Source organism: Anser anser (genome assembly GCF_964211835.1).
Source record: "Anser anser genome assembly, chromosome: Z".
In the NCBI taxonomy this organism is placed as follows: Eukaryota; Metazoa; Chordata; class Aves; order Anseriformes; family Anatidae; genus Anser; species Anser anser.
The window spans coordinates 52910183-52935530 of NC_139723.1; the positions used below are offsets into that span (position 1 = coordinate 52910183).

The window sequence follows — 25348 nt, forward strand, 5'->3', positions numbered from 1 at the left end:
AGCCAAAGAGAGCAGATGGTATAAAACAGTCATGATGCTCTTTTGGCAGCTACTGTTACCAAACTGTGCTGCCGCATTCAACACAAGCAACACAATTTTCATTGTGTCCCTAAAAAAGGGAACAAAATGCTTTGGTGGGATCATTTGTAGGCTACTAACAGGAGATCTTGCCAGCTGGATTTCTTCTATTCATTTGGACTTTATCACAAACTCCAATTTACCAGGTGCCTGAAAAGCAACATAGGAGTATTTGACTAACGATAATCCAGTTTACTACTCAAAAACTTCTTTCCAACATGGGAAAGACGAGCTTCCCTTTACAAATGAGACATCTGACGTCCAAACAACACATATTTCAAAGTCTCTTCAAATCAGATGGGTTTAAGAAGTCTGTAACTTGCAGTTGGTCAATATTTAAACAGAGTGAATTAGGTAGATGTCCTCCTGTTGATATGAGCTAGTTCTTGTGAGAAATGATAGCTCACTAGATTGTTCCTATTAATTGCACTCAGTTAACCATAGCTGCGGACTGTGTAAAATCATATGAACTTTATGCTTGGAGCAGTTAAAGTAACTTGAGGAGATCAGTCTTCGTGTCAGTAAGATACTGATTTCAGAAAGAAAAACAGAATTCATAAATAAATCCTTCCTCTGTTTCTACATGCACAATATCACATTTACTGGCAATGATGGGGAAGGGACAAATAAATATGTTGCAAATTTTCTTCAGTAGCTTAAGGTCATGTAGGAAAGAGCAGGCACTATCTCTCAAACTGTAGAGCACCTTGAGATTATATTTTTAAAATAAAACACATCCACAGTTCTATACACACTAGAGAGAAAAATGCTCACATATTATTTCATTCTTCATGCAAATATTGAAGATTTTTGACATTATATTTGTGGAAAAGAATGCAATACTTACTGTGCTTTTACCAGGAACAGTCACTATCAGGAAAGAGGTGAGCCAAGACTTTTGTAGGGAAACAAAACTTCTGTCTTCAGTGTTCAAGACTAACTACATCAGCATAAAGAAAAGGAGTGTTCTTCCTATATCAGCGAACTCTTACATGTGAGAGTTCTGGAGGATATATTATTTGTTTTTGCAAGACCTATATTAGTATACATACACACATGCATATCATGACTGTGAGCAATAGACTTGCAGAAGAGAATACATGAAAACTTGAAACTTTGATTAAAGTCCTTTGGGTGTATATCTGAGATTTATATCAGCCTTTCTGGCATCTGAAAACAAGGGCATTTGGAAGATTTTGGTCATCATAAGTGGTGTATTATCTATGCAAAAATTGTTTTCCAGACAAAATGGAATTTCAGTATTCAGGACTCTAAAATCAAATCCTGTCTTTGACATATTAGAAAAAATTACAAATTCCATAATGCATAATATTATTTTTCTAATGTATCACTGGTCCATAATGAGAAACAATCAATTATATAGATTTTGCATTCAATCTTTTTGTCAAAAACTACATAGCACATCAAAAGTTAATAGCACTGGGGAGTTCAGTGATTAATATGAAAACAAATGGTATATTACAAATTTTCTTTTGTTCTTCATTCACAATGATGAAACTGCTACGATTTAACCTTTAAGGGTTAAAGAGTTTAATCAATGTCAATGTCTGATCTTCTGAAGGCAATAAAGAACAGTCTGTCTAGCGATACCCAACAGAACATCACTTTGTCAAGCCACAAAGCACCCAAAAGCTTGTCAAGTAAGTTACCAGAAACCTCTTTGTGGTTAGAACTCAGCTCCTTCCTGCTTGACCTATTATTTGATATTTGACCACTTGGTTGCAAGACACTTGCTCTTTCCAGCTGAAATGTCACTGGGGCATCTTGTCAGCTCCCCGACATCTCGGCCTGACATACAATTTTACTTTTGTGTGCTACAAGGCAGAAAATGCAGGGCAATGGCCTTGCTTTAAATTCTGTCAGCATCAAAGATGGGCGTCACTCTTGGGTCCTACCAACAACAACAAAAAAGGAGTCTATTTGAAGGTCAAGACAGCCATTACTTTAAAGTCTTTCAGCTTAAACTAAATATATTACCTGCAACACTGGTTTGGGAACTGTCCTTATAAAGTACATAAACATATCATCAGAAATCCTCCCTGCACAATTGTTCTTCTTTCTTATGAAATGCAGACTTGATAAAAGGGTGAGTTTTCAACGCCTGCAGGGACCAGATTCAGCAGTTAACTTAACTTGTTCAAATAGGCAAGTGGTATCATGTAGCTTTACAAGGAGCAACCTGACCTTCTCACATTGACCAGCAGTGACATTATTGTGCAGGAAGAGAAGCAGTCACATCATTTCTGTTTTGCACAACCTGCTTAAAGTTTGCAACTAAATGCTTGTCTTCAGTTGAGCTGACAAGAGAAAAGAGGGGGCTCAGTGAACCATGGCAGGGCTGCCATGAAATGACAGGAATCATTGGCATACATTTCAAATAGCTCTCTCAATCCTATTAAAGTATTGCAGTCCTGCTTTAAAATAGACAAGTATGAAACAACTTTGATAGATAGAGACTAAAATGGCTTATTGATTTTTTTTTAAGACTGAGGAAAATTACCCAAAATGTGTCATTCTTTAACATTTAAAAATATATTACATAAGAAATGAGCAACTGCAATAAATAAAAGTTAAAAAAATAACTGTTACCGTATGCAAAGAACAGGAAGCATAGAAATGTGAACATATGAATGCACATTTTCATAAAAACGTAAAATTAATGTCAAAAAATACAAACGCTGAACTACAATTCAAAGGTAGCAACAAAATTGCACTTTAATTGCATCATTTTACATTAATGCAATTTTTTCCTTCTAAAAGATTATTGATACAAAGAACCTGAAAATCCATTTTCCATTGTTCTTTTGGGACTGGATGTGACATTCAGGCTGAAGGAATAGACTGAAGACTGAGAATTGGCTCTATTGTGCATAAAACTGTTGTAGGATGTGTCAGGTTCAGCTTGCAATGCCAAAAAAATCTGGGATTCAACTCTGGTCAGGCTGAATTGCTAGCTTGAAGACATTGTGATGTTTGAACTCCCTCTTGATTCCTGGAGTAAAATAAAATAATAATAAAAAGCAAATCCAAAAAGAATCTACATGCTACGTTAAACAAGCAAGAAAAATAATTTCATTATACCTTTCACAAATGTATATATATGAAGTATCTGCAAGTGTTTGTTTCTTGTTTCAACCATTTATGTAAAATATATGATACCTGCATATATATATTAATCTTCAATAAGCAGGAGCAAAGGATATTGCCTACAATATTCTGCACTAATAAAAGTTATGAAACTATAGCCTACGTTATTTAAAACACAAAAAAATATATACAGGCAGCATTTACCCCTCTTCATTATCATTTTTAGGTGAGTTTTTTTAATCAAGTAAACAAATTTCAACTACAGTCTCCCTGTTACTGTTATTAGGAAAAATACACCGTGCTATTCATGAAAGGTAATAAATTACTTTCAAATATATTTTATCATAATTTGAAGTCAAATACTCTTTGAATGTTAGCCTGTTAGAAGATGGTAGAGAATATACACTGAATGTACATTGCTGGGGAACACAATTCATCTTTCAATGAGTCTCGACATTCAGTTGAACAGTTACAAAGGTTAGACCAGTTAAAATTCAACATTAAATAACTCACAGAACCAAAACATTGTGCATTCCACTTTGAAAAATTATGGATAATACCAGTATATCAACATTAATAGTTTTTTTAGTGCTAAAGACAGACGTGTGTTCCTTTAAATATTCATAATAAAAAAAAATTAAAAAATTAACAATGTGATGTCATATTGCTCTTCTGCCCTTTACCAAGGTATTTTAACCAAAGTACTATATAGCTGCGTAAATAACAATCAATCAGGCCATAAGTATGTGAAAAACTCACACACATGCAAAGTATAACTATGGAAAAGACAAAAGGTAAGATAATGAAAGACTGCTCCTCTATATTTTAGTTTTTAGACACCCACCCTCGGCAATTGAGGGAAACTGTACATGCATATGCACATATGTGCACATGCGTGCACACACACAAATATACACAGAAGCAGAAATGCATATATATGCAGGCACACAGGTTCCAATATACTGACTCACAGATACACAGAGAGAGGCAGTGGTGAGTGTGTATATTCATATTTCAACAAATCCAGACTCAATCATAGGTATAAAGACACATTCATGAAAGATTCCCCTTTCCACTGTTACTATTGCCGAAGAAAAATCAATGGTTGCCTCTAACACCTACTTCAACAGTTCCCTTTGATATGGACTCTTTTGATTTCCTGGTTCACCACAAGCCATATTGCAGCTACTGTAAACAGCCGGGTTATGCTACACGTTCATTAAGAACCCATATGGTAGCAAATTTAGATGACTACTTCAAGGACATAGTTAAAATGAGGTAGTGCCTCGAGTTTTTCTGAACTATGCTGGTTACAGGGATGAAATAACCAGCAGAACTGTCAGGTACTGATCTGTAACACTCTACCTTTTCAGTCCTACTGTGCTCAACACTATGCAGAATGGGAACCATTAAAGAGCAAAAGCACAAACAGGCTTCACTGCATTTGTATCAGCATATCTGAAATAAGATCTCAGTGAAAGTATCCACCTGTTACACCAATTAACAGTTTGTTATTTATACACTTTAATTAGCTGGCCTAAATTCTCTCTAAAGAAAGAGACATTCATAAGAAAATATTAAGAAAATATTGAAACGCGTTAAAAAAAACTGATGTTCTAGAAACAATTCTCTGTGTAAATGAATGAAATCACTAAGATATAACCTACTAACAGGTTTCACTCTGGACAACAAATGCTGAAGACAAATGTTAACATGATGGTTTGTACTGCTTTCAACATCTCAGTTAATCGGCATATGAGAATGATTAAACATCACATGCTACAATTACTACCTCATAATACCTTTTTCAGATATAGTGAGGTCTGGGGCTTTTTTTGAGGAATATGGCATCAAAATCCCAGTAAGGAGACAAAAAAATCAGATTTCCTTTGAGAGTTGCAAAAAAAAATGTATGAAACTTAATGATTGGCAGCAAGTCAATAGACTATGTTACAGTAAAAGCTTCACTGTTGGGGGAAAAAAGCTCTGCTTTAGTTATCCAGATCCTGTGCTGTACCTCTTAGGCAGAACAGAATACTATTCATTGAGTAGAATGGAAATCAGATTTAATAACAATGTGATTGATGTAAAAAAAAAATCTTGGCTGTTACTCTTAAGAACTGTTTTGATCCAATATCATTATATACACTCACGATGAATAAGAAAACAATATTCTTTCTATAGGTTACTAGAAAAAACACTCAGAACTGTTACAATACGCATTGTTTGAACACATACCTGTACAAAGAAATTTTAAAGTGAAAATTTCCCCAACACAGCTCTTTCAACATTATTGTATTTAGACACCTTTCTAAAATATGTATTAAACTGACAAGCTCAAACAATATACAAGAGTTGTGATAATCCATCATATAAACATGCATTTAGATGATTTTTAAAAGAGGAATTATGTATCTTAAATAAAGTGTCTGTTCAGGTAAATCTTTAGCATAGCACTTTTATTTACCTGATTTAGATGATTTCATCTAGACTGCTACACTTCATCAGCTAAATAAATATTTAGGACACTATAGGTCTAGCAAAAATATGCTTTCAAAATGTTTATGGAATACAGTAATTGGTTATGTCCTGTGGTCATTTTTCAAAGTTTGATAGCCTAACTTTATAAAATTTGTTTTTCCAAAGGGGAAAAAAAAAAAAAAAGATAAAAAAAGAAAGATTAGTCTATATTACGAAATAATTGCTTTCTAAACTACAGCTAATTCGAGCAATATTTTACTATTAGACATGGAAAAAAGATTTCTAAAACAACTATTTCTTACTGGTTCTCTTTTGTGGCTAACCTCTGATCACATTTAGGATCTAGTTTACAGGATGTCTCATGATATATGCACTGTTTTACCAAAGTTAAAACTGACTTCTAAAGGGTTGCTTTATTATGTATGACATTGTGAGTGATTATTATAATACCACCATCTATTATATTCTTATGTATGTTTTTATTGCGATGTCAGCCTATTCAAAAGCATCATGTTGTGATCAAAGACACCCTATTTTGCTTTTATATATCAATACTTGTGAAGTAATGTGCATAGTCAGACACTTGGAATTAGAAAACTGTGCATCCATTTTGACAGTGGTGCAAACTGATAACTACATGAAGAAACACACTGTTGGAAGAATATTGTTTATCTTCAATTGTAGCAGTAAAATCTATAACCAGAGTGGAAGCCACAAATCAGTCAGAATGGTTTCAGCCTGCAAAGTCAACGCAAGGATAATTTTACTGGACCACAATTTTCACTATAATACCACAACTTTTCAATTGCCTTCTATTATTTGTATGTTACAATAATTCCTTCCAATTTGGGGATTTCCCACCGCTAATTTTAGTCACTTTAAACAGTTTCAAAATACTGTAGCACAAATTTTCCTTCTGCTTTTTTACGACATAAATTATATTTTAAATAAAAAATCAGAATAATAAAAAATGGTAAGGTTTTTTTGCGAATTAAGGCTTGTGGATTGTGAAAAACAAGCTTGCATATACCTCTTTGGCTTAGGTAAGGAAGTAATGAAGCCACTTAGAACAGAAAATTACCAAGAAAGGGATGAAATAAAAGGGCAGAAAGAATAACACTGAAGTTGTGACATAAAACAAAGACTCAGTTATAGATGTTCCCTGTGTGATGATGCAGATGCAGTAGTAAGCTCAGTGTTATATCACTTGGCAAATTAAAGGTGACTGTTGAATTATAAGGCCGAAGAGTTATCTATTGGAAATCACCAGACTACAGGATACCTAGGTGTGTGAGGATGCCTGACAGCAAACAGAAGTGTAGAAGGAGGAGCAAGCTGTAGTTTCTTCTGAATTCCAGCAACCTCTAAAATCTCTGAGGAAGCTGCAGCACAGCCATCCAAGAGCAGAAAGAAATTTAAGGGGTAAGCACAGAGCAGAGAGCAATAGAGAAGTAGGAAACAGTCAATACATATCTCCACAACTGCTTTCTGGTACTGATTTCTTCTCATCTCTTCCCCTTACCCTGAATCTAGAACATACATATACACAGTAATACCAGTAGACAGCACATCAAATGGCCAGTAACACTTTTTCCAGCTTCTTTCATCTATGCTGGCATTGTACGTTGCATTATTTCACTGTAGCAATAGGAATTCCAGTAAGTGTTAAAGAAACAAGAACCATCTTTGATACCATTTTTCAGCACTTATGTGGAAAACCTATTCCCCTGTAAAAAGATGAAAATTTTCAAATAATTTACAACCTCCTTCTCAGGCTGCTATTCCCAAAACTGGTAATAGTTGGCTTTTGCCACATAACGCCAATGGACTTCAGCATGCTGCTCATTCGTTTGCTGTTAAAAGTAGCTCAAACAGTCATTTCTCACTCTCAGTCAAATAAATAAAACATCAGACTGATGAAAATGCTAAAAACTGCTACTTAAAATGGAAAGTATTACTAGTGGTGTCAGTTTAATACAGCACTACTTAACAAATTTCTTCAAAGGAGGAATGTATGCTGGCCAAAACCAGAAAGTTTGCTTCCCATGTCAATGATTTTGCAATTCTGTATTCTGAGGCAGTAAGACTAAATTTGTGCCCTGACATAAAGTAGGAAAATAGTAACATTCAGTATAAATTTTAATTGTCAGCACTCCTGCCTGGATTCTGGAAACAATTTACTATCAGAGAATAATTCAGTGGACTGCCAACTCATTACACATTAAGTCAGCAAGTTAAACACACAACACACTTTCTTTCTTGGGTGCTGCTAGCCAATGGCATTTTTCATTTTCAAAGAATTCCCCCTTCACTTTCCAGAAGTTATTGAAAAAATACGATTCTGAAATTTCTGGAAATCATTTTTTTTCTGCTTTTATAATGCTTTAGCATTTAATGCATTCAGTGAAATCTCACTCTAGAGGCTCAATTAAGAGCAATTAAAGAAAGATTTCATAACACTGTATTTTTTTTTTCTAAAAGAAACCCTGTTCTATTCAAATATACTTAAACCTGGTATGTTTGAAGAAATGCATGGGATTAGATGGCTTATCACATCAGACCACCATATCTTCAAAGTTTTGATGGCTTAAAGACAAGGAATTTGATTTTGCATTGCTAATTGTTATGATTTCTAAACATTTTAGCCAAAAATCTGCAATTCAGCATATATAGTAATTCTATCCTTCAGAATTTTCTCTCTATTCAGTGGAATATGGACATGGACGTCTCTCATTTTCAGGTCAAGGTGTCTGCACTACACTCTAATAATACCAAAGCACTATACAAACTATGTAGTGCACTATTTTCATGGTGAAATGCTCAGTCTTCATTGACTTCAGTTGAAGTTTCCAAGTTCTTTAGTACAGGAACATGACCTCATGAGCCAGACTTCTTACCCAACATTGCCTACCACTGTCCTTCCACTTTCTCAAGAATAGAAGCAACTTCTGTTTATTTATAATCTTAGTACTCAACCTGAATGGCTATTGGTTAATTTTGTACTGTGCAACCAACACTGAAAGGTACACTGTGCTCTTACTAAATGGTTGTAAAAACCCTTCACATTTTGCATCAGTGTATTGCAAGGTTGTTGTTGCCTTTAACTGATGCTCCTGTTGCTTCCAAGTAAGCCTCTCTACTGTGTGATATTTCCTGCAGTTTCTATTGCCTCTATTAAGTATTTCTCTCTGATGGTTACCTCCACAGCTCTTTGCTTCTTTCCAACAAGAAGAGAAGATAACTACAGCTGGAGACTAACACACTCGTGACACCATGCTGAGGCACAAGTGGCTCATGAAATAGTCCTCACTGCTCACTGCTTAGTCTTTTCTTTTGTCAGTGCTAGAGGGAAAACAGTCCCTATCCAACAATTTAAAGTGTCACGCTTCATATTCTCTTGAGAAATGTATTCAGTCATCATCTAAACTCCTAGGCAGTGTGACTGTCTCACATAAGCCTTCAAAGTTTCTTCTGAGTTGCATGTATACTGCCACTCTAGCAGAAAAAGGAGAAAAGGTGTATTTACATTCATTTTGCCAAACATTAGCATCTTCTGTCCAATCATTTGAATGCAGAATTGTTAGGAGAAAACAGCTTAAAGAACAAGGGTTGACACATACAGTGTGAAATCTTAAGGTGCTTGAATGCAATGAGGGAGAAAGTGAGACAGAACCACATTTCATCTTCCTAACTGTGCTATAGTCCACATGAACTTTGTGACAGGTCTCTGTCTCTCAGCCACACTTGACTAGCTTCTGCTGACATTCAGCTGTCAGACAGCAACCCTTTACCATGCCCCTAACATGCTCTACAGCTTCACCCAATTAACTCGCTTTCACTTGACATTGCAGCAAAAAGCTTCATAATAGGTGGTCAAGGTGCATGGTGTCTGCTTGCCCTCTAACTGCTCACGCACAGCAAAATGCTTAGCTACCTTCCTTTTTGTCTGTTTGCTCAGAAATGGTGTGACTACAATTTAGGAATTCCATTACTAAACAGGACAAGGAAAGCTAAGCTTTGCCAGTGGTGCGTTAATCTATCTTTTCCTAGAGACTAATTTTAATGCAGAATCCTAGAGCTAATCAACATAAACATTTTGGAAAACAGGAAAAAAAAAAAAAAGAAAGAAAGAAAAAAGGAATTACACTGATTCAGTAAAATAATTCACTCAGTTTACTTTATAATTAATAAAGATATACTGTATCAGCAATACAGCTAAAAGTTGAAAAGATGGAAAATGTAATTATTTCTGATAACAACATTTAACAACATAAAGGAGAAAGGTCTACAAACAATTAAAGTACCTTTATGATTCAGCTTTCTTGCATTAAAAATATTGAGAAGACGATTTTTGGCTCTGTATTCCTACCAAATATGCAATATTTTAAGGAATAATGATCAGAACTATGCATCTATGCAGCTAACAAAACAAGCGAACTACTAAAAATGGAAAATAACATTTTAGCATTCTACTGATAGGTTATTTAAAAATGAGAACAAACATGGAACTTACTGTTACTTTGCGGCCAGATGCCTTGAAAATATTCATTTGCTTACTACTTCTCACAAATGTATTTGAATTGAATATGTGGACTAAGTCAGAAAGTGCCTTCAAAGAGCCAATACTCAATAAGTACTGACGATGTTCAAGTGCCCTTTGATGAAGAGGCTTCTTAACCAAAGCCGGAACAGACTGAGTACAGATGTCTGGGCAGTGGAACTAAGAGAACAGCTGTTGTGAATGCCTTATCGTAGCCTTATGGATTCCAACTATTAGAACTTCAGCAAGGCATGACCCAAAAGGGCAAGACCTACAGAGCCTTTTCGGATTCTGTTGTTTGCTTAACTACAGCAAGTTTGGATAGATTATGTTACCTATTTGCTTTACCAGCATATCTACAGGGACTGGTCACCATGAAGTTCTCTCTAAAAAGCACTGAAAGAGCATTTTTCCTGTAAGAAACTTGCTTTTTTTATGAAGAGAAGCAGACACCCAGCTTGTAGAAATCAGAAACTCAAGAGAAGCCATAAGCATGAAGGAAGGAAAACAAAAATAAAATATATTGATTGAGGTGTAAAGCAGACACCTCTCACAACAGGAATTTACAGAAAGGACATAGAACCAACTTATCTTTATGAAAAGTGGTGAAAAGAAGTTATAAGTTATAAGGACCTGGAAGTTGCACACCTCTGGCAGAGGTTGCTGATGCTAAAATGGGTAGTTTTCAGCAATGAAAAAAATGTGATGAACATCTCACTGAGATTTCGAGTAGGAAAATAGTATTTTTCAGACTTGAAGTACGAGTGATACACAAAGCATTTTAGTGGAGAAAATAACTGCAGATCATGTAGTGAGAAGGGAGATGCTGATCTTGTGAATTGACAGCCTCCCATAACAATCAGCAGATTGAAGGTAGCTCTTAGGAGACAACAGAACTAGGAAGATAAACTGGATACAGGCATAATAAATGCAACCTATCTGCACCTATTTGAAAGACAGACTTTTTGCCTGTTGTTGTTGTAGGGTTTTGTTTGTTTGTTTGTTTGTTTTGTTTGTTTGTTTGTTTTTAACAACGGATTGTAATGCTGAGTAAGAACGTGAGCATTTGCATGAGGCTGTAGGCCTGTACCTCAGCTCATCTAAATAACTGTATTAAACTGAAAGGCCTCTTAAAAAAATCCTCTAACGACAAAGCAAAAAATGACAGAATTATGCTATGCTTAGAGGTGAACTATTACTGCTGTCAGCTTTATGTTCTCAACAGGAATGTTTATTATTAAAACCATCAATGTATTAGGAAGACAAAGGGTTCCACCCTGTTACCAGTGGCCAACGCAGCGTGCATTTTCTTGGTCACCCAGTGCAGTTGTCTAGACTGCGACCTCCCTGTCAAAATCCTCATTAGGGTTTGATCCCCCACCCCTTGAAACAGCTCAGAGAAAGATACACCAGGAAGAGACACTTTTGGATCCCTATAGGTTCACAACATTTTTCAAGCTTTTGTTTGCTTATCCAAACCAAGCATTTTAATGTTCATTCATCCCCAGTAAAACTTGATTCAAGTAACTTCAGGAGGGAATTACTCCTTCTCCCACAAATTGCATATAATATCTCATGCAGTTTATATTCAATAGAGTTCTAAAGGGTAGTTTTATAACAGCAATGGTTGGGGAATGCAGTTGGCTTTCTTGCAGTGTTGCTTATAAAATATCAGTTGATATCTGAATGGCCTGAAAAAAAACATATTTTAGGCTCAATTTCAGTTGACAGCTAACATGTAGGTCTTTTGTAAATGCAAGATCCAAATTACACTAACTGGGCAAGGAATCAAGCTTATCAGTTATAAACAACTTGAGTGTGGGTGAGCTAGGGTTACTGTCTCTATTGGTTTTGGCCCAATTTATATATACAGTTATATTTCAGACTGAGATTAAATAAAAATCTAATAATTACTTCAACAGAACTTTTTATACTTACTAAATTCAAGAGCACAATCAGCCTCTAAGAACTGCTTTTAGTTCAGGTACTAGATCATCACTTTCTGGGAGGCTGAACATGTAGTGTGAGTGAGGCAAATGGAACTAGTATTTCCTGCATACCAACCATATTTTATGTGAATCACCATTAAAAAATTGCTAATGGAATTTCATCCTTTGCTATACATATGCCAAATGAATGTTCTGAAAGCAAAGCAGAGTTGGAAAAAGAAAAAAAAACACACCACATACAACACTGCAAACTTTCAGCAGGCACACAAGTTTTTTATCGAAATTTCATGAGGAACATAGAAGGAGACCTGGAGAGAGGTTCCTTAAGTTTTTTGGTTTGTATAGCAAGAAAACTGTAACATAACATTAAAAATCATTTTACATAGGGATTTCTCAGTAATTCGGTGGTCCTTTTATGCTTCAGAATGATACCTTAAAATTCTTTTATTGAGAACTCCTGATTAGATTATGTTCTTCTAAAAAATCTTTTATTTAAAGCACAGTAAACTTTAGTAAGTTACTAAATTCAACTAGAAATTCCTAAAGCAATGAGATGTTTTGACATGCACAAATTAAAATGAAACTAGATGACTGGTAGCGTCAAAAAGCTTTGCAAAGTCCTGGTTAAGTTGCAGGATATGCTCAGGCTCCCAAAGGAGTGTCGTGGATTTACAAGACCCTGTGAAAGAAACCTTGGTGTCACACAGAGCCTGAAAGACTATCAGGGATCCTGATCATAGGCCTGTAGTCACCATATGAGCCAATCATTCTGTGATCAAATGAGACACTCACTGGTACTTAACAAAACCTGAAAATTCAGTGAACTATTCCATGACTGTGGTTCTGGACTTTCTTTGTCAAACTACTTGTAATGCCTAGATAGAACAAAAGGTTTCCCAAAATATTGATGAACATAAAAATTTAACAGAGGCAAGTATTGCAATATCAGCTTTATGGTGACATTTCCTGACTAAACCATGGATCTATGGGTCAATTTCAGTTCAGGCGCAGATTCAGAAGTGTGGTGTCTAAAAGTAAGGTGTCTTTAAACGTTCCAGGGATCCCTCTCCAAAAAAAATGTAAGAATTGAAACAATTACAGCATTTGAAAACGATGAAACGGAATCATTACATCATCACTGTATTACTTTGCTTTCTTAATACCAAACATAACATGGAAACTGCTGGTGGTTTACCACAGTATTCTTGCCTATATTTTTTGTAAATTTCCCTTTCCAAAAGGTAGTGTTTCTGCAACAAGTCAACAGAAAACAAAATGCTCGTAAAATAGGACGGATATGGCTTAAGAAGCACACTATGGTTCTAAATGTCTTTTATTGTACTGAATCACTATAGAAACTAAAGAAGACAAAGGTTATTTGAAAAATGATTATTTTCATCATGATATCATCCTCATAGCTGACAACGAGGTTCTTTACCCTACTTGGTACTTCTTCCATATTTTAAAAATTTCTTCAAGTACTAGTTTATTCAACAGGCCAAATTGCTTCAGGGAGCCCAGTCTCTGTAGAAAATAGGTCCTTACTAAGATTAACTGGAAAAACTGTGCCTTCACTACATAATGTAGGTTTTCACAGACTTCCACGGAAGTCTGTTATATGTAATTTAAAAACAACAACAATAAATAAATAAATATATGCTGGGTAAATATTAACTAGTGCGACTTAAATATGTAAAACCCAATAAAAATAGACATTAAGATGTAACTTGCTGACTGTATGCCCTTAAATCATGTCGACATTATAGGAATAGAATTATGAGTTAAGAACAGTGTTATGCTTCATGCCCTAACCTTGAAATTCCTGTCTTTTTATCTGTGTAAGTCATACACTCTAATATATCTTGAAGTTGGTTTTTTTTTGGTTTTTTTTTTTTTCATTTCTTGCATTAACTTTTATCCTTAAAGTACAAAATGCAAACATTCAGGCAATGGAAGTAGGTAAACAGATGTATTTCTACAAAAACATGTTACTCTACAGCAAAAATGTCACAGAAGGCTTGTTCTTTTTTTCCCAAGTGAAAAGGATGCAAGCATACACAATTAGAGGAGTAGGCAAGAGAAAAGAGTATGAGCAAAACAGCAGAGAGTAATTTGATTTTACAAATTCCAGAAAGACACAAAGTAAAGGAGGCTGCTGTGGTTTACAGCTACCCTTCTTTATCACTCTCATTATCTCTCTTTGGCCTGCACAGGATCCTTCCCTCCTCTGCGTGGTCTCTGACAGCTGAGAAATCTGCTGTGGGACCAAGGGTGGAGATGATACCCAGCCCTGTGCTCCCATGACCTTCCTTCCAAGCCAATGCACCAGGAGCTGAGACCAGGAGCAGAAAGAGTCATCGGAGATGGCTGTCTCCTTTGAATGAAGGTTTACCAGCTAGGTGACACTGAATTCTCTAGGGTTGTGCATTGTCTCCCTGCCACCCAGAGGGGAATACAAACATGTAAATATGGGATTTTCCTTTACAAACACCTAAAAATTCATCTATTGAGGGGAATACTTACTTACACTGTTTAAAAAATGTGTTTTTATGGTTAGATTCTCCAGACTAATCCAGTTAAATGCTAACACAAACTTCTTCTTTCTTTTTTTTTGTAATGAGTGAATGTAGCATTATACATGCTAGACTGGGGGCATGCTGCACATATACGCGTTTCTGAGGCTGGCGGAGAAACAGGCTGACTGCTGGAAACACTGGGTCTTACTCTCTGGTCCTTTCTCCCTGTGCACTGGACAGTGAGGTAGTGTTACAAAATAACAAAAAAAAAAACACTTTGAAAGACAACAAAAATCCTTCCATCTACTATCCCAATCAATTTAATCACAACTCACAGGTATCATCTACACATTCATTAAAGCTAATGAATGAAGATCAGCACTGAATTTTCTTCTTATAAACAGTACTTTAAATACTTAGCTTTAAATACACAGAAATGCAAAATCAAACAGGTGTCAGAACAAGAAGATCATTATTCACAACAGTATACCTTATGTGATCTAAATTTAAATGATAAGAAAATATCGGGTGGATGACAACCTGGATTCCATGGATTTGCACACCATTTAAGTATCTGAGCTAGACTCATTCAGGCGCAGCTATGCTTTAATCCCCTCCAAAAATTTCTCAGTGAATTCACAGTCACAGAACAGCCAGACATTCCCTTTATGTTTAACCCACAGTTTAACGGGGAATAATAGAAGCTTCCCAGCTCCCTTTCTTGAAATAACTTCTTCAAAAGGGAGGAGGAAGCCCCTTCTGGCCTGAGTAAAAGTCCTTGAGTCTGGAAAGAAGTGAATTTGTCTGCCTTTGTAGAGAATATTCCTTTTCTTCTACAAAGCCAGTAAAAAATTGTCCTTGGCTCTGTTATTTTGTAAAAACTTTTTCTCGGGGTTAAATGTCCTGGTCTGTAATATCCAGTTCTGAAAATAACAGCCTGTCTAGCACTCCCAATACTTTTATTTCTACTATGGAATTAGCAGATCGTGTAATCATATAGAAAAGTTTCTCTTATTTTGATATGCTGAAAATTTCACTTCACAAGGTGTGGGAGGAAGGCAAAAGAAACAAAGGCATGTAGCAAACACGAAGCAAACATATGCAGCTGGTGAATAAAACTCACTGTACATTACCGAAGAAACACATTTTGAAAGACCGCATAGATGTCTGACACACAGCTGTCTCCTGATGCAAAGTTGCCCTCGGCAGCCACTGGTGCCTTTCAGAAATATTCAGTTCCTCAAAAACCCACATGCCATTTTGCAAATAAAACGAAAGACTTCTATCTTTCTCCTTCAAACCCTGAACAAAATGAAACATAGGCATTCACTTTTCTCTGTTAATCTGGTGCAAGCAGTGAATGAAAGCATGATGTTCTCCTACAAGGCAAACTTGAATTTATGCTTTAGACTTGTCTCCTTGTCCAAATCATTAGTCTCTCCAAACTAATTTCCAATTAGTTACTGTAGGAGGTATAATTGTTGCACTGGCCTGAGCACTTAGGGTAAGAGATGAATACAGCAATAGCTTCCAAGTATCTCGTTTTCAGTCCTGGGAACTGTGGACCTTTGCTTGTGAGCTAGTAGTTCCAGTACCTCAGTAGAAACACGTTTCTAATGCCATAGAAATGCAAACCATGAGCGAAAAATGGAAAGGAGATTAGCTTCCTGAAAACATGACCCTCCTTTTCTGCTACTCAGCCAATGACTTGAAAGATTTGTTTTGTGCTTAACGTTGGAATAAACCTGCGGTCATTTAGGAACTTCATGGTTTCCATTAAACTGCACAGCATGGACATTTGGAATTTCATGGCAACTGTGAAGTGAGAACATGGACCTTGCTTTTCCAAAGCACAGGCCTCTGCCGAGAGCTAACACCCACACACAGTCACTCACATTCCTTCGCCAGTTCTTGTCATTAAGGAGACTTTCAAAACAGACAAAACAAAGAAAAAAAATACTTAAATCTTAAATCTCTTTCTTGAGCACATGAAAGCAAAATACTACCAGTGGAAAAGTAATGTTCAATTGCAGTGAATGCATTGCATCCATCTACAGTATTCATGGTATTAACTCTGCCACTACACTGAAAAGCTGAAGTATTGGAAACCACCTAATTACCCAAACATTTACCTCTCTGCAGGTGTAAATACACGGGCCTAATAAGCTTTCCCACTGTGAAAGCAGTTACTTAAATTATATTAAAATATTAAAAACTATTTAATGAGCTTTTTTCCCCTAAAGTAAATTGACTGTGTGCCTTAACCTGCTTCAGGCAAAGGAAGTTTCAAACATATTGGTTTTGAAACTAGCCATTATTTCCCATGTTGCAAAAATGGCAATTTTATTTCCCAACAGCAAATGAAACTGTCAGGAAAATTTAGATGCAATAAAATTGGGTGGTTAAACCAACATGCTGGATTTGGAATAAAACTGAATTAAAGGAATTAAAATTAAGCATTATGTCAGTCAAACTTTATAACAACTATTTTAAACAGGGTTTGGGGTTTTATTTTTGCAAAAGTTAGGCTTTGGACTTGGTGAAGTCCAGCCATAACTACCCATTTTATGTCCATCAACAGTGTCACATTTGAAATTTGCACAATGAAAAATATTTTGCATAAAATGTGTTGCTTCTGGCAACATTTCTGCCTAAATAAAAAGTTGTCAGGCAGTGTGTGACTTTAGTGGTACAGAGTTTTAAAATGGTGGCTTCAGTCCAAGGCTAGCTAATAACGGCTGACATGCACTGGAATCTTGAGGCCTAAATCAACATTGTTTTCACAGCTGTAATTAAGCCACCTAATCAGAAGCACATTTTGACGGGACAGTTTCTGGAAGCCAGACATTACAATTTCTTATGCCTGGAGCGCAGTGGCTCATGAGAGGTCCTCATTTAATTTCAGGTTTAAAAAAAAAAAAAAAAAAAAAAAAGGCTGTAAAATGAAAAGACTATAAAAAAAGCAGTGTACGACTGTTGAAATGAAGCAGGCCTATGTGTTCATGCCTTGACCAACCCCGTATCCCACCCTCCTTCGGCTCTCTGCCGAGTCCCCAGCTCTCAAGTGGCAGCTGCACACAGTGAGATTAAGGGCTTCTGCCAAAGTCAACAGATGAGCTGGTCTGAACTGGCTCTCTGTGTGTTCTGATTGTAAATTGTGCTGGTGATGATTAGAGAACTCTAACACAGGATGTCGACTCTTAAAACTGTCCAGAGAAAATAATTTTTTATTTTTTTTTTTAAGTTCAGGAAATTTTTTTAACTTCTTTTGTGGGTTGGTACATAGTGTTGTGTCTATAACTTTCAGATGATTCAAATGTGAATTCACACAAATTAAGTGACTGTGTTATTAAAAAAAATACACCCTTAGATGCTCACAGCAAGATCCTTCATTTAGGGATGTTTATACAACAGTGCTGCCGCTGAATGCAATTCTCTGACTAGTGTACTCAAGTAGTTCTTGTGCTTCTACCACCTGCCAGTGGAAGATACCCCTAAAATTCAGAGTATCAACTTCTTGTATTGTGTGACTATTGCTTCAGCATGTTGTCATACTTGAAATGGCTAAATTGCCTTGCTCATTTTCTGGAGCACAGCTACATTAGTAACTTTAACATAAACTTTCAACCCCAGAGGCCATTGTAAAACTATCAATATGAAGGCACCAGTCACTGGGGTCTGATTACATTTAGTTCTGCATTTTAATTACATATGGATTCTATTAACTGAACCTTTTGCCTTATAGGCAACATTTTAATCAAATTACTATAATTTTCAAATATGTTACAAGAGTCTGACAAGTTAAAAGTTCACATACCCAGAATATTGAGTATCAAAAAACTTTTGCATAGAAAAGGAAGTGTTCTTTACCAAACAGCAAATGTGTTGGTGGATTGCTGTAACTCTTTCTGAACACCTTGCCCCAAGTCACATAATATGATTTATCATATTGGTTTCATATTATTATATTTTTATTGGTACTACATAATAAGCAAATAGTTTAAACTATATGATTTATACTGCTTGGTTACAACTATTACTTATGTAAGCAATACCACATAACAAGGTGAGCATTTATACCAGGATACCTGCATTCCTTGACTATGCAGTAAAGTTGGCAACTGATGGTCAGTTGCTTACGGTCAGGTAAGAAATTCAAATACTTCAGTAAAAAAATTACTCCCTGGTAGATGTTACTGCTTTCCAGGTTTATTCTGACAAAAGACTTCAAGCCTAGTGAATAGTTTTATTTTTTTGCTTATTCCAGTATTTCTGCACATTCTTGTCTATTATTTCAATAGTGGGAAAATTCTCCTTACAGGGCTGCTGTATTTTCCTTTACTTCTACCACTTTAAGAATATTCCTATGTTTCACAGTAAATAAACCATGCACTGGTAATTAACAGTACTGAGCAAAGTTACAGTTATTTGAGGTCTACATCTTACTAAATTCTGCCCTGGACTAATGCCAAGAAAATGCTGCAAGACAAAGGTAACGATGAAAATATTAAGTCCGCTTAATTCTTTGCACAGAAAATTGAAAACTAGTGTTTCCAAATCTTTTACAAAACCGGTTTGATTCCAAATCTTTCAAAAAAATATTTTTGGTTGAACTGTGCATCAGGCTAGCATGAAGTAGTGGAAAAGCCAAGCAAAGTTTTCATCCAGGACCTATCTGCTTCTTGCAACATCTGGGAAGAATTCCCCCAGCTACATCAGTCATTCCATGTTCTAACACAAGAGATATGGCTCTGGCCCATGAAAGACGTTCTCTGACATTTAACACTACACTGATGGAGTTCAAGACTTTCTCCTCTGCAGCAAGTGAAAAGGCAATGGTCTATTTCTTCCTCTCCAGTTCCTTTCTCATAATTATAAACGTAAGATGTTGCATCTCTGTTAGAGGCAGGTCCCAGCCTTGAAATGCTGACTGAACCAGTGACATGGAAACAAAGGGTATGGGGAAAGGCATGCACTGCCCAGACTAGTCTGGCTAAGTAGGAAGAGAGTGTCAGTGGTGCAGTTAACTGGTAAGTCTGAGTTTCAAACATTTATTTTCTCTCTCCCTCCCATCAAAAAGATGCAAGTAGGTCATGAGAACCAAGAGCCGACTGCTTTGAGTATGAATTATACTTTCTGCTTAATTCTGTTTTCAATAAAAAATATAAAAGTATACATATTCTCACATGTAGGATCATTCTAGTTGCTTCTCTTACCTTACTGAAACTTGTAATCCTTACATTTGCAGTACTTTACAAGATATCACTAGGAATTTTCAGACAAAAGACAGACACAGACACAACTGTGGGGGAAAAAAAAAAAAAGGAAGGATGATGCAAAGCCACATAAAGCAATGAGCGATTTGATCTTCAACCCGAGTTAGGAGAAGCATCCAAAGACAACAGTTGTTTTCATGGCTCGTTGCATGAGAACTCCGCTCTTCTTACAGACTTTCTCTTCATCTGAAACTTGCCTTCTCTACCTTTACAATTAAAGTTATCCTTTTGGCTCCCCAAATTTCCTTTTTTCCAGAACATCATAGAAAGCTTTCTTCATCAGCTTTGTAAGTTAGTCTCTTTTCCCCTTCATTCATTTTCTACTCTCCTTTGATTCTGATGTGAAAGCCAAAAAAAAAAAAGTGGAAGGAGGATCACTGCATGCTTCTGGGTGACTATTAAATATAGCTGTCCTTTTCCCTCCTATTTTCCCTGCACACACATGCCACAGAGTGGAATGGACCACAAAGTACACTCAGGATCAGAGAAACACTTGACTGTTTGGAATAGAGTTACAAGGGCTTCTTTTGTTTGCCAAAACTAATAGCAGAATATTTCACATCCTTAAAATTCTGACAGTGGTACTGACACCGGGCACAAAATCTCAGGGCTGAAAGCCACGAAAATATCTTCTGGAGCACAATTATATTGGACTGAATTCTGTCACTTCCTGATGCGTGTCAGACACTGGAAAATACAGTGTCACCGCATCCACTCCCCACAGCACTGCGCTTGCAGCAACAAATTCCCTTAGGCATGGACTCATGCTTGCCATGTGACTAACGTGATGCCACGTTTCATCACAGCACCCACAAAATAATTGTTTATGACTATATTACTGTAGAGTACAGCATCTATAAGCTCACAGTTCAAAGCCTGCTTGCTACTACAACTCTGAATGAAAGTGCAAGCATAGTAATAAGTTCGGGCATTTGAAAAAGTAAAATGGATCAAAGGAGTAGAATCCAGTTCTGTGAAAATATTGGCAAGTGTTCATTTAATAGGAAACCCATAAGGACAGTCCAGTTTTTGATGTCTACTGCTGCTGAACAAAAAATAATCAGGAAAAAAATAAGAAACATTGGAACATTTTAGCTGGTATCTTCTCTCCTTATATGTACAGTTCCTCCTGGTGAAATACTTCCACTAAGACTGCCTTCTAAGAACCATAAGCTTTCCTAAGGCAAGCTGTAAGAAGGCATAAGGACATTGACACATAAAGGGAAGGCCACTGAGAAGTTTGTAACTGGAACAGAGTTTCTTAAAGTTCATGGAGAAAATGGCAGTGCCAGTCCTGTACTGAATTCAGTGCTCAGTGCTCAGTGAAATTCTCCATCTTATTTCATGCTAGAGGCTGACTGCTGGCTTCTCTGTTCTTCCTCTGGAACCTAAATCCTCATAGACAAGTCTATATATATGGCCACACCAATGACACATTATTAGCTGAACTATTATTACTATTATTACTAGTTCTACCAATTACAGATATGGCCCTAAATGCGGTATGCAGCAAGTTACAGAGGACAGAATTGCGACTGCAGCAGTTGCACTTCAGAAAAAGTAAATTTAAAAAAATAAGGAAATACAGAAAAGTGAAACTGTTATGGTTGCAAAGACTTTTACAAAGTGTTAATTGTTTGATAACAGAAAAAAAGACATTTTAGAAATGTAACGGAAGTTGCATAAGCACTTGGTAGAGGAAAAAAGCAGAAAAGTAATTAAAAAAAAAAAAAACAGAGAGAAAACAGATACAGAAACAGGGAACAACAGGTAAAAAAGGGTTAAGCTAGAAAAATAATAGTCTATATTTTATTCATACTGAATTTTAAAGAGTTGCAAGAATGAAATATGCACGGGGCCTTCATCTGCACAGAGGAAGAATCAGCAGAGATGGGTACAACAGACAGAAAGGTGGACTCTAACAAAGAGCACACAGGTATTCTGCTCTTGACATCCTTTCACCCCACATAATAATCCTCTATTCCTCTATTTCCTCCTATAATAATCCTCCTATTCCTCTCTGTTGGCATTAGCATGAGCACACATAGCAACCTCAGAATCTAAACTCTATTGACTAGAAGGAAAGTGGTTGGCCTGGAACTAGACTGGAGGATGAAGAGGATGGAGGTGTCAATTCAAACACTTAGAATAAGATGAGAAGTCAGAATCACTGATGTTGCCTTATTGAATCAGATTTGTTCAATTATTAGAAGGAAGAAAAAAAAGAAAAGAAAAAAAAAGCAACAGAAGAGAAAAGAAGTGGTGTGAATAGAAAGAAAAGCAATGCAGTTAGGAAATTTCAATACATAAAGGTCAATTAGGAAGGCAACACCTCCTCAACATGCAAAAGACAACGCTGATAAATGGCCCAAACTTACAACGGACAGCTGGGAGGTCATATAACCTTATACAACCAGCATATAAGTCACCAAGAGATAGTCATGACATAGTGATATAAAAATTGGTCTTACAAGCTAGGTGTCCACTCACTTGGTATGCACCTGAAAAACTTTTCAAAAATTTGATTCAGCACTGAGCAATAGCTCACTGTTCTAGGAACACAAGCATATGTCAGAAGAAGTTCTGCAAAATAAAATACAGTCTAAACTAATTAAGACAGCCCAGTTACTGTGTTTCTCTCTTACATGAAAAAGTTTTGTTTGCTTTGTTATTTGAATTGGGTGTGTGATTAAACAATGATTGAAAACAACTAAGTGTGTTATCATTATGAAACCCAACAGATGCCTGAGAAAGGCATTATTCCGTTTCACTGAAAATAATCAACCAAAAAGTCAGCTGTACTTTAATACTTTAATTGCGTCAGTGCAAACTTCCTCAAAATCAGAATTGGACATTGTCATCTGAACCTTAAAAATAAAAGCCATGAAGTTACTAAAACTCATGTTTCATGCAATGTTTGTGAATATTAGGAACAAAGTTTACAGACAATACAAATATTAAACAATACCCTATAAATACATATAATTCTTTTCAAGGAAGTTTGAGATCATTCTGATTTTTTTTTCCCTTCTACATTAAAATTTTAGAACACTTCTGATTAACACTTACGCTGAGGTTCAAATTAAACCTTGTCTCAAGAAGAACTGTTTAGTCTCCTCAGCGGGTTGTACAGAAGGGCCCACAGACAGTACTACAATACAAACAGTATCATCTGTACATTGATACTGTAGGCAGACACCAATTACTTATGAAAGAATTGCATTTAATCACAGGCATCAGAGAGCTCGGGGGGGGCAGTTTGTTTTCACTGTAACAAATCAAGCCACTGCATAGACCTTCATAGACAGGACTAGCATAATCTTTGCTAAAAGCTCTCTCAAACCAAATGAAAGCAAACCTCGCTGCAGCAAGTTTGGCAGACTTCCCAATCTTTAGTATACAAGTGGTCATCTTGATTTAAACAACAAAAACAATCATAACAAGCAAAGGAGCAACCCAATTACACTGGGCACAGGCTCAGCAGGACAAATGTAAATGTAGTAGAAACATAAAGAAAGGCCAGTTGGAGGAGAAAAGAAGCAATTTCAGTGAAGCAATTTCATTGAGTTTTTTAGAAAGGTTGCACAGCCACAAATAACGCTTTCATTCAACAATTATCATCTCAAGATCTTAAAAGTGAAATTCAGCACTGATGAATATATTTTCTATTTGTGCTAATTTTCCACCACGTTGATACAATTTAGAAGCATCATAATAAATTAATGCAATTATTTTGGAAACAACAAAAGTGATAGTCACAACCTTTGGATATACGTTTGCTGAGGTGTCTATGCCATTTGCTTTGACTGCTCTCTTCTTCAGGATTTTATGTTTCAAGCATAAAATCAAACAATCCTGATTTTCCTTATGGTCCTTAGCTTCACAAGAATAAAAGATGAGAAAAGAGGAGGGAGAGAACACCAAAAAAAAACACCCCCAAAAATAACAAAACAAAACAAACAAAAAAAAAAACACCAACAAAAAAGCCCACCTCCTAAAGCTTTCTTCTTAATCCTGTGTGGAAAAGTGAAGAAAGATGGAGAAGAAATCTGTCAAGTGTATGCAAGTTGCACAACTTAAAGTCTCATTCTAGACATACTTGACCATATATCTTTGACAGTTAATGTGTCTGGCCTGTGTGACAAATACATCTGCATTCAACAGTCCCCTAAAGACACTTCTCAGATCTGAGGAATCACATTATTAGCCTTAAACAAGTTCAAGTATCTTTGTGGACAACATTTTAGACAAGAAATGATCTCTGAAATTGGATTTTAACCTTATAATGGGATCACAATGTTTTCCTTTAGTGAGATGCATTATTCATCACCATCTACAAAAAAAAAATCGTGTATCCTAATTAACACTGTCTTTACATGCACAATTAATAACAGTTTCTTTTCATAGGGTGCTATATCTTTAGAGAGTTAAATTCTTCAGGTCCAAAATTCAGCTGTTTGTTGTACTGCCAAAGACAGAAATCACAATGTGTACTTTTCCAGTGACAGCAGCAAAGAGCAGGTCCTCACAGAAGATACAGTAGTAAAATTAATCCTTGTGTTAACTTTTATCACCCCTTCTCTTCTGAAAAAGTCTCAGAAGGTTTCTCTTGCCACTACAGAAACTGTGCAGCATGAAGGGAGATGCTCAGAAACTACGTCCAAATGACAAAAATTAGTTGAAAAGCAGACTTACCAATGGTAAGTTCTCACTTTCATGAAGACAAGCTGTTTGGAGCTTGGACTTTAGCACTGCAGTGTGAAGCCGATGAGATGCTGTTTTTCTCACTAACATGTCAACTCTGGAACTTGCAAGCTGGTAGACATCCATAAAACTTTTAATCATGGCCTTTAAAAAGTAAAATAAATAATCAGTGCCAGGCAGGATATACTTTAATGCCAAATAGCATATGCCCAAATTCATTACATAAGAGCTAACTTTTATTAATCAAAAAAATCAAACAAAGGTCAGAAGGCAAGCTAAATTTCAGTCTCAGGACAAACATTTAAAAGTCTTAAATGGGTCTTTGTGTTCCTTCTATTATCTTAAATATGAATAGCATTAAAGAAAATTGCTGTGCACCCTAATTAGAAGGTGTTGATGAACTATTTAGAAACATGCCATACTGCACTGAGCAGCTGATATTACTTTTCACTCTCTGTACATGTAAGACAGTGCAAGTTCAATTTCTTTTCACGAAGAATCACTACACTATTTCAGCTTAAAGTTCATATCTTCTACAAAGAATCACTACAGAGCTTCAGGTTAATGTTCATACTACCAAAACGACTTGAGTTACTAATCCTCCCACTCCATGTTAAAAAAAAAAAAAAATTAAAATTAATTTGGCAGAAACAAAAGAAAGAGAGTAAACCTACAGACCCCTGAAAGTAAATAATC

The 25348-nt window shown here is 36.1% G+C and overlaps 1 protein-coding gene across 4 annotated transcripts in view; it reads right to left on the minus strand.

Annotated features, from left to right (window-relative positions):
- Positions 1–51: 51 nt before the first annotated feature.
- CCDC171 (coiled-coil domain containing 171) overlaps positions 52–25348 on the minus strand; it is a 171289-nt gene continuing 145992 nt past the window's right edge. For 2 of the 4 annotated variants that reach the window (XM_083816338.1, XM_083816336.1), the window contains 2 exons: positions 24644–24796; positions 52–3091 (listed from right to left, as the gene is read on the minus strand). In XM_083816338.1, coding sequence (XP_083672464.1) covers positions 3050–3091; positions 24644–24796 — 195 coding nt within the window. In that variant the 3' untranslated portion in view covers positions 52–3049. Of the gene's footprint in view, positions 3092–24643; positions 24797–25348 lie in introns of those variants that run through there. The other 2 variants (XM_083816340.1, XM_083816341.1) reach the window with 2 other exon arrangements.